The sequence below is a fragment of the Fonticula alba genome (genome assembly GCF_000388065.1).
Source record: "Fonticula alba strain ATCC 38817 unplaced genomic scaffold supercont2.14, whole genome shotgun sequence".
NCBI classification, from domain to species: domain Eukaryota; order Rotosphaerida; family Fonticulaceae; genus Fonticula; species Fonticula alba.
Genome location: NW_009242984.1, coordinates 62,345 through 71,598, shown reverse-complemented (window position 1 = coordinate 71,598; position 9,254 = coordinate 62,345). Strand labels below are relative to the sequence as shown.

Sequence of the window (9,254 nt, the reverse complement as noted above, 5' to 3'; positions counted from 1 at the left end):
GGGGGGGGGGGGGGGGGGGGGGGGGGGGGGGGGGGGGGGGGGGGGGGGGGGACATCAGCCATCCCGGGAGGCATGGCCGGCCGGGCGTACGGCGCGTGCGGCGAGCACCAACAGTGTCAGCAAAAGTGCGAAGGATGAAAGTCCAAACGCCGAGGGCGCCCCGCGGGTGCGTGCGACCGGCCCCCATCATGGCAGAGGCCCATGAGCCGAGCCGCCAGCCCTCCCTCCACCACTGGACAGGGGGGGCGAGAAGCGCAAAACAACAGGGAAAAGCAGCAGCCGCTCGCCGTACCTCCAACTCCTGGGTGGTGACCATGGTGATGGCCATGCCGTGGATGTGGCACGGAGTCTCCTGGGTGCCAAGCCCATCCGGCGACCGGAGGAAGTACCCCCCGAAGACATTGCTATCGCGGCCGCCCTCGCGCAGCCGGTGCTGCAACAGCACCAGCACCTGGTCGCCCCGCACCGAGCAGGCCCCGGCCTCGGGCTGGTCCAGGGTTATCGGGGCCCCGGTGCGCCGGCTCAGGAAGGACACCCCGGTCAGCTGGACCAGCGCCAGCCGCCAGGGGGGGCACGCGAGCGGATCCTCCAGCCGCATCAGCTGCATGCGCTCGGCCGCGTGGTCCTTGCGCAGGACACACTGGGCCAGGGCCTCCAGGTCACCCTTGCACTGCGAGCAGGTGAAGGCCTCGGAGCCCAGCAGCCGTGCGATGTCCTCCTTGCAGGTGGCAATCTCCTGGCTGCGAGTGATGGCCTCCTCGGCCTGGGCCTGCTGGTTGAAGGACCGGGACAGGAGGTCCTCAATGATCAGCTCCTCCACCCGGTGCACGCTCAGCACCATCATGTATGTCAGGCGGAACTGCGAAATGAGCTGCGTCGGCGGCCGGAGCATGATCTCCCGGAGCTCCACCAGCTGTGGCCCATGTGCCCGGAGGAAAGAGCCCCATGTCAAGGAAGGCGGCCGACAAGGAAGGTAGGCCGGAGGGGGTGGAGGGGGGGGGGGGGGGGGATCCCATGCAGGCAAGCAGGTCAGTGGACGGGTTTCCGAGTGACATTCCCGTCGAGAGAGGGGGCGGGGCAGACGAGGAGTCTGTGATCGGTGACATGCCACATCCCCGGGGCACATCCCCGGGGCACATCCATGAAACATGCGCAGGGCACACATCCACAGCACACGCAGCAACACGCACCGAGGGCATCTTGTGCCACACCGGGATCAGGACATTACCGGCCGAGTCCAGGCCACGGCGCCCAGCGCGCCCGGCCATCTGGATGAACTCCCCGGGCGTCAGCAGTCGGTGGATCATCTTGCCGCTGGCATCGCGCGTGCCATCCGGCTTGTCCAGCGACGAGAAGATCACCGTGCGCGCCGGCATGTTGACACCCATGGCGAAGGTCTCCGTGGCGAACAGGACCTTGACCAGACCGTCGGAGAAGAGGATCTCCACCATCTACGGGTTTGGGGGGGGGGGGGGGGGGGGGGGGGGGGAAAAAAAGAGACACGAACACATGGTCAGTGACCGGGAGGCGGCGCCCAGGAGGGGGAACCGGAACGCTGGCGAGTGTGTCTGTCGGCCGGTCGGCCGGCCCCCCGAACATGCATGCGCACCTCCTTCACGATCGGCAGCAGGCCACTGTGATGCACACCGATGCCGTTGGCCAGCAGGCTCGACACAATGGTCACCTGTGGCAGCATGCGATCACTCTCATTCAGCCGGCTCAGGCTGTGCCGGATGATGCTGTGGATCTTGGTCCGCTGGATGTTATCCAGCAGCTGGACGCGACCCTTGCCGGAGCCCTGGTCAACCAGACGCTGCGCATAGTGATCGCACCGCTTCTTGGAGAAGGTGAAGATCACCGCCGGCAGCTGGCTCTCCTTGTTCAGGGTGTTCACCAGCCCGCTGTAGTCAATGTTCATCATCTGCGCGAAGGAGGAGCCGCCGCGACCGCCGCCGCCGCCGCCGCTGCCGCCGCCGCGACCACCGCGACCGCCGCCGCCGCCGCCCCGGCCTGCAGGGCCACCGGACTGGCCACCGCCACGACCTCCGGGGCCGCCGGACTGACCGCCCCGGCCAGGAGCAGCAGCCGGGCCGCCTCGGCCGCCGCCACCGCCACCGGACTGGCCACCACCACGACCAGGGGCACTGGCGGCAGCTGAACCGCCACGCCCCCCCCGGCCGCGGGCTGGCTGGCTGCCCCGGCCGGGGGCACCAGCTGGGCCGCTGCCGCTGCCGCCGCCGCCGCCGCCGCTCGGACCCGGCCCGGAGCTGGATCCGCCACTGTCACCATCGATCAGGAAACGCTCGGCAGCCTGAATCGCCCGGTCATTGAGGTCCTTCTGGCCGGAAGCGAAGAAGGTGAAGAATTGGGACTGATTCTTCTGCGGCCCGAAGCTCGGTGTGATGGCCATCCTGAAGTCCAGCGGAACCGGCCGGTGCGAGGTGGACACAACGTACACCTGCCGCTGCTTGATGCGTCTGTCGCCAGTGCAGCAAGTGAAGTGGGCAGGGGCCGACCGACCGACCGGGAGACGGAAGCAGCGAAGGAGGAAACGGCCCAAGAGAAAGACAGGAAAGCAGCCGGACACATCGTTAGCACGCGCCCATGCAGAGAACCCACACAGGAAGGGCCGGTCCCGAAGGAGGAGGCCACGCACCCGACCCAGTTGGCGAACTGCAGGGCATTCGGCACCGTGGCACTGAGCATGAGGATGCGCACATCCGCCGGCAGGAGCATCAACACCTCCTCCCAGACCACGCCGCGCTCCGGGTCATTGACGTAGTGCACCTCATCGAAGATGACCCACTTGACATCTCGGATCAGGTCCGACCCCTGGTACAGCATGCTTCGGAGGATCTCCGTGGTCATGATCATGCAGAAGGCCTCGCGTTCGATCTGGATGTCGCCGGTCATCAGGCCCACCGAGCTGAAGATCTTCGAGAAGTCCCGGAACTTCTGGTTCGACAGGGCCTTGATGGGGGAGGTGTAGATGGCGCTGTGGGCGTGGGGCGTGGGTGTGGGTGTGGCGCGATGACAGGCGAGGTGAGACATGCGGCTAGGGGGGGGGGGGGGGGGGGGGCCGATTGACCGCCGATGGAAGGGGAAAAAAGGGCGAAGATAGGGGGGGGGGGGCCGGACGGCGGACGTACCGCGTGCGCGTGCGCTCGGCCATGGAGATAGCATACTCCGCGACGGCGGTCTTACCGGCGGAGGTGTGCGCCGCCACGAAGACATTCTGGTCCTGCTCCATGCGCAGGATGGCCTGCTTCTGGAAGTTATCCAGCTCGAAGGGGAACTATTGAGCAGAGGGGGGGGCGGGGAGGGGGAGAAGAGGGCGAGCAGGCGGTGAGCATGAGCACGCGAGGATGGCAACCGGGATGGGGTCGACGCACGCGCCGGGCCGGCGATGGGATGAGCTCCTCGAGCGAGCCCATGGCCTTGGTGATGTCGTCCTGAATGGCCCACTGGTACTGGTCCTGGGGGGTGTCCTTGGCCACAGGCTTGGCGATAGCCTGCACATTATCCATCCGAGGGTCACCGGAGAAGGAGGTGGGAGAGGGAGAGAGGGAGAGAGGGAGGGGGAGAGGGGGAGAGGGGGAGAGAGAGAGAGGGAGAGGGGGAGAGAGAGAGAGAGAGAGAGAGATAGACGCGTGAGCGGGACGGAGGCAGAGGGGCCGGCACCATGAAGTCCGAGAAATGCGGAGGGAAGGCACCGAGCCACGCACCGAGGGAGCCAGCTCCGGCACATTGGCCATCAGGTCGTCAAGCGGGTCGAAGGGGACATCGGACGCCGGGGCCGCCGGCGCCAACGCGCCAGCCCCCTCCGACGAGTCCACCAGCCAGGAGAAGGACTCGCCGGCGTCGGCCATGCGCGTCCCCGAAATGCCGGGCAGCGACGACACCAGAGTGCTGGGGCTGGCTTGCACGCGCAGGCGCTCCAGCGCCGCCTCATGCAGTTGAGCAAAGGACAGGCCGAGATCCACGGCGGCCTCCGGGGCACCCGGGGCCGCGGCCTGGCGCAGCTCCTGCACCAGCTCCGTCGGCAAGGCCACCCCGGCATCGGCCACCTCCAGCCCGGTCAGGCTCAGCCCGGCCGGCCCGGTGAAGGCCGGGATCTTGCTGTACAGATCGGCCACCGAGGCCACCCCGGCCAGGCTGTCGAGGGCCTCGATGGCCTGGTATGCCCGCGCGCCCAGGCGCCCGGACAGGTCCAGCCCACCCGGCTGGAAGGGCTTCGACGTGGTGGTCCCCATGGTGGAGGAGGCCCCGCCGGCCTGCGGCTTGCGCGTCAGCGCCATGGAGTCGTTGGCCGTGCCGTCCGCGGTCGGGACCACCATGTACCCGGTGTCGAGGGCCGACTCGCCGAACCCGGAGAAGGCCAGGGCACAGGTGGCCGGCAGCGAGGCGCTCGAGTAAATGTGCTGCAGGGCCAGGTCCACTGAGAGGTCGAATTCGGGAATGGGGCTGCGCGTGCGCCGATGAGGGATAGGAGGGGGGAGGGGGCATTAGAGTGGAGCCGAGGGGGCTGTATGATGAGTCGCGCGCGCGCGCGCGCGCGCGTGCATGTGTGCGTGCGTGTGTGAGGTGGTGGGGGGTGGGAGTCAAAACGCACGCCTGGCTACGGGTCAGCGGGGGCAGGCGCGGGGTGAGCAGGCTGGCACAGGCGTCCGTGAAGGGGGTCGAATCGGCGAGGAGCTCGCCAGCAACCATCTATCAGCGGGGGGAGGCAGGGCAAGGGAGCGCACAGCAGGCCAGCGCGAGTCGGCAGGTGTAGGGAGGGGGAGGGGGTTGGGGAGTGAGCGAGAGCGAGAGAGAGCGCGCGCGCGCGCGCGAGAGAGAGAGAGAGAGAGAGAGAGAGAGAGAGCGAGAGCGAGAGCGAGAGCGAGAGCGAGAGAGAGCGAGAGAGAGCGAGAGAGAGAGAGAGAGAGAGCGAGAGAGAGCGAGAGAGAGAGAGAGAGAGAGCGAGAGAGAGCGAGAGAGAGAGAGAGAGAGAGAGAGAGGAGTGCTAGGCATGAGCAGCCACGGCCGCACCAGGTCGCTACGAGAGGAGAAGATGGACCCGCAGAAGGCCGCATCGGCCGGGACCTCGGCCGAGGGGGCCACCACCGGCAGGACTTCACCATCAACACTGGACGTGAGCAGGTGGATGGCAGTGATGTCGGAGTTTGGCTCATCGGCTAGCCGAGGAGGGGAACATGCGGAGTTAGGTGGCGAAGGGGGCAGCCTCTGTGTGGGGGGGGGAGAGAGAGAGAGAGAGAGAGAAAGAGAAAGAGAGAGAGAGAAAGGGCGTGACAGGGGGTGTGGCGAACCGCCGCAAAAGACACGGCGCGGGAGGGGAGGGAGCGTACCATCGGCCTGGGCCGCCTCGGCGCCGGCGTGCAGAGCGATGTCGCTGAGCTGAGTAAGCAGTTGGTCCGCCGTCAGCTTGGGCATTTTGGCGGGGGAGCTCGGACCTGTAGAAAGGGGAGGGGTGTTGGCGTCAGAGGGGGGGAGAGGGGGGAGAGAGCGCACGTGCGATCGAGAGCAAGAGAGAGAGAGAGAGAGAGCAAGCAAGCAAGCCGGCAGGCGGGGGGGCGGCAGGCAACAGACCAGACGAACGCACTTCAGCCGAGGGGAGGCGATGCCACAGGAAGGAGGAACGAAGGGAAGTACACAATCACACAAACACACTGAGAGAGGAAGGGAGGGAGGGAAGGAGAGCGGAGGCAAGCGGGCAATCGCGTTCGGGGAGCGCTGAGGAAGAGCGAGAACAAGAGCAGGAGCGAGAGGGGAACTGCCCGGGGTGGCTCGGGCTGGCTGGGCCACAATGCCCTGCTCCGCCCGCACTCATAGGCCCCCGCCCGGAGGCCGCCTGGCTGAGATTGCGCAAAGGCCGGAGTCGCGACCCGGGCCCGAGAGGAACGCCGGGCCGCCGGCCAGGATCACCGCCACTCAATTCGGGCAACTCCCCGGCAAATGGGCCGGGCCGGGGGCCGCAGGCTGCAACAGCCTCCAGGCGCGCCTCACGCCCCCCCCTTTCCAGACACGCACAAGCAATTCGACGCAACACTGGCGCGCGCCGGCGCGCGCGGTTCCGCGACACAGCCCCCAGCTTGCGAGTCCCATTTCTCCGGGGGTGGGCATGGCGCGCCGCCGGGGCAGCACGTGACGCTCGCCTCCCTCGCCCGGTGGCAACAGCCAGCCCGCCCGCCTTTGGCGGTTCACTCGGAGGCAGGCGGGCTGAGCCCGCCGCCCCGGCCCCCCCCCCCCGCCGGGCGATCTAGGCCGCCGGGGGCCGGACACGCGCGCGCGCGCCCGTCCCCCGGCCGCGCTCCGCTCAGGGGGCGACGCTCGCCCGGCCCCGGAATGCCCCCGCCGGCCCCCCCTTTCGATCGGCCCATTTCCGGCGGGCGACACGGACCGGACGCGCGTCGCCAGGCCAGGCCGGCCCCCCGCCCCCGGAGACCCCGCTGCCCCGGAGGCCGATCGCAGGCTCCGCGTCCCATGTTTGTAGGCCCGTGCGGGCCGGCCAAAAGCCACCGCCACAGCGCCCCTCCGCCCCAGGCCCGCGGCAGCCCTGTTCCCTTTTCCTCCCCCCCCCCCTCCTCTCCCCCTGACCCGCCCCCTCCCGCCCTCCTCTCCCCCTCCGTAGCACCATGGCCCACTTCCGCCCCGGGCGCCTGAACGCCAAATCCACCCTGCTGATGCTGTGCGATGTGCAGACGCGCTTCTCCGAGGTGGTGTCCTTCTTCCCGTCGGTCTCCTTCGTGGCCAACCGCATGGTCCGCGCCTCGACCATCCTCGACCTGCCGGTCATTGCCACCGAGCAGAACCCCCTGCGCCTGGGGGCCACCGTGCCCGAGGTGGGCCTCGACGAGCTGGTCACCTCCGGCCGGGCCTCCGTCTACCCGAAGACCAAGTTCTCCATGATGATCCCGGAGGTGGTGCGCGACCTGGAGCGCATGAAGCCCAAGTCGGTGGTGGTCTTCGGCCTGGAGGTGCGCCCCCCCCCCCCTCGATGCGGAGCCGGGCTCTCCCTTGCTCTTGCTTTTGTGTTTCTTCCTTTTCTCTCTGCCCTTCGTCCCGTCGCCTCCTTGGCCTCCCGGGCCCGGCTTCGCTCGCCAATCCGGGCGCTTTCGCGGAGCAGGAGGGCCGGGTCCTCCATATGCCCCCGTGCTACCGCCACTCGCGCTGACACATGCCTTCGGCTCTCCCCCCCCCCCCCGCACCCCCCTGTCGCACAGGCGCATGTCTGCGTCCAGCAGACGGTCCTGGATCTGCTGGCCCGCGGCGACGTGGAAGTGCACGTTCTCACCGACGGGACCTCCTCGCAGCGGACCTTCGACCGCCAGACTGCCTTCGAGGTGCGCCCTCGCCACCGTTCCCCCTCGAGCTGAGTGTTCCGCCCCCTCTGTGCGAGGCCATCCGGCCCACTGACCAGTCCCCCTTCCCCCCGCGTGCGGGCATACACACACACACACACACACACACACACACACACACATGCTGCCAATGCAGCGCATGAAGCAGGCCGGCGCCTTCCTGACCACCAGCGAGTCGGCCCTGTTCGACATGCTGGAGAACTCCGCCGACAACCCCCACTTCAAGCCCATCTCCAACCTGTGCAAGCAGCTCCCCCCAGACACGGGCATCCCCTTCCAGAAGTGAGCGGCGCCAACCTGGTCGGGTGACGGCGGGCCGCCTGATGCTCCACCCACCTGCCATACCTCCCCTGAGGTCCGGCCCTGTGCGCACGCTGCTGCCCCGTCCCGCGGCGGCAAAGCGCGCGCGCGCGCGCGCGCATGGGCAACCACGCCCAAAGCAATAACACTCGCCCTCCCCCGCACGATGCATGATGGGTCTCTACATTGGAAGGGAGAAAATACACAAGGACAGTCGGGTGGCAGGGGAAAGGGGATAGAGAGGGCCGCCGTGGAGGAGGGAAGGGGGGAGTGCCGAACACACACACACACACACGCACGCACGCACACGCACGCGCGCGAGCCAGACTCAGGCGTCGGTCTTTCGGCGCTTGATCACCACGCCGGCGAGCAGGCCGGACCGGGGCCGCGCCGAGCCGACACCATTCGGCCGGCTACGCGGGGCCTGGCCCCCGGACACCAGGGGCGCCGAGAGCGACGCCACCGCCGGGGGGGCGGCCGCCACCGGGGCACTGACAGCCGGGACGGCTGCCGGCCCTGCCGACGAGGGCCGGGCCTCGGACAGAGCAGCATCCGAAGCCGGGGACACCGGCGCCACGGCCGCCGGCCCGGCATCGGCCACCGCCGGCAGCAGCGATGCGGCCGACGCATGCCGGGTCGAGCGGCCAAGCGGCGGCAACCGGTCGCCGCCAGCCCGGTCGCCATCATCGTCCTCCTCGATGGCGGCGATGGTCGGCTGGCGCTTGGGACGCGCAATCACACGGGGCCCCGGCGCGGGGGCGGCACCACCGGCGGCAGAGGTCGGGCCCGGTCCGGCCGGGGCAGCCTCGGCGGCCGCGCCAGGCCCGGCCGGGACATCCACCACCGGCGCCCAGGCCCCCAGGTCATCGGAGGCCAGGCTGCTGACGGAGGAGGGCACACGCCGGGCGGCGGCCATGCGGCGCTCGGCCTCGCGCACCAGCCGGTCCTCCTCCTCCTGCTCGCGAGCCTCCTCGGCCCGGTGCTTGCCATCCAGCATGCTGAGGATGGCCCCGGGGGTGGCCCGCGCACGGAGGGCCGCCCCGGCGCGGATATCCTCCAGCTGATGGTCGCGCTCGATCTCGGCCTGGACGTCCAGCATGCGCTGCTCGATCTGGGCCAGGCTGTCCTCCTTCTTGGGAGCCTCGCCGCGGGCGGCCGCCTCGGCCGCCTCGCGGTCTTGCTGCTCGGCCCGGGCGATGCGCTCGCGCTGGCCATCCCGCCAGGACTCATTGGCCCGCGTGGCACCCTTCTCCAGCACGTAGTCATTGTTGGCCGGGTCCGTGCGGAACATCACCTCCGCCGAGCAGGAGGGACACCGGATGTAGAACCGGAAGACCCGGACCCCGAGGTACGACAGGGCCGCCTCGGCCTCCTCCTTGCGCGCATTGAAACGCTTGCCGAAGTACGTGTAGTTGCTGCAGGAGTTACACCGCCAGGTGAAGGGCGACTCCAGACGGACTTTCACCTGCTTGTCGGCCCGGCGCTTGACCCGCGGCAGGAGGGCCGGGTCGAAGTCCACCGGGATGTGCTTGTTGATGACCTTGCGTTCGGACATTCTAGGGAGCGGGGGGGAGGTGGATGGGGGTGGGGGGG

At 69.2% G+C, this 9,254-nt stretch overlaps 3 protein-coding genes across 3 annotated transcripts in view; 1 reads left to right on the top strand and 2 right to left on the bottom strand.

Annotated features, from left to right (window-relative positions):
• Positions 1-5,780, bottom strand: part of H696_05784 (adenosinetriphosphatase) — a gene marked incomplete at its 3' end in the record, with an annotated part of 7,429 nt that extends 1,649 nt beyond the window's left edge. Inside the window, exons 1-11 of the mRNA XM_009499583.1 lie at positions 5,603-5,780; positions 5,349-5,453; positions 5,032-5,177; positions 4,613-4,710; positions 3,726-4,464; positions 3,393-3,512; positions 3,150-3,295; positions 2,657-2,995; positions 1,610-2,477; positions 1,191-1,451; positions 239-913 (exon numbers count right to left, since the gene is read on the bottom strand). Coding sequence (XP_009497858.1) covers positions 239-913; positions 1,191-1,451; positions 1,610-2,477; positions 2,657-2,995; positions 3,150-3,295; positions 3,393-3,512; positions 3,726-4,464; positions 4,613-4,710; positions 5,032-5,177; positions 5,349-5,433 — 3,477 coding nt within the window. The 5' untranslated portion in view covers positions 5,434-5,453; positions 5,603-5,780. The remainder of the gene's footprint in view (positions 1-238; positions 914-1,190; positions 1,452-1,609; positions 2,478-2,656; positions 2,996-3,149; positions 3,296-3,392; positions 3,513-3,725; positions 4,465-4,612; positions 4,711-5,031; positions 5,178-5,348; positions 5,454-5,602) is intronic.
• Positions 5,781-6,586: 806 nt separating this feature from the next.
• On the top strand, positions 6,587-7,825 carry H696_05783 (hypothetical protein). The gene is made up of 3 exons (XM_009499582.1): positions 6,587-6,977; positions 7,224-7,343; positions 7,498-7,825. Exons 1-3 carry the CDS (start codon positions 6,636-6,638, stop codon positions 7,645-7,647), a joined length of 612 nt encoding a protein of 203 aa, XP_009497857.1. The 5' UTR covers positions 6,587-6,635; the 3' UTR covers positions 7,648-7,825.
• Positions 7,826-7,989: 164 nt separating this feature from the next.
• H696_05782 (hypothetical protein) lies at positions 7,990-9,216 on the bottom strand (the record flags this gene model as incomplete). Its single annotated transcript, XM_009499581.1, has 1 exon — positions 7,990-9,216. The coding sequence occupies one exon, from the start codon at positions 9,214-9,216 to the stop codon at positions 7,990-7,992; it is 1,227 nt and encodes a 408-aa protein (XP_009497856.1).
• Between the last annotated feature and the right edge of the window lie 38 nt (positions 9,217-9,254).

Bases quoted from the DNA above. Each gene is read 5' to 3' on its own strand.
- H696_05783 (XM_009499582.1), top strand. From the start codon at position 6,636: ATGGCCCACTTCCGCCCCGGGCGCCTGAACGCCAAATCCACCCTGCTG. The intron at 6,978-7,223 runs GTGCGCCCCCCC...CCTGTCGCACAG, and splicing joins TGGTGGTCTTCGGCCTGGAG to GCGCATGTCTGCGTCCAGCA. The intron at 7,344-7,497 runs GTGCGCCCTCGC...CTGCCAATGCAG, and splicing joins ACCGCCAGACTGCCTTCGAG to CGCATGAAGCAGGCCGGCGC.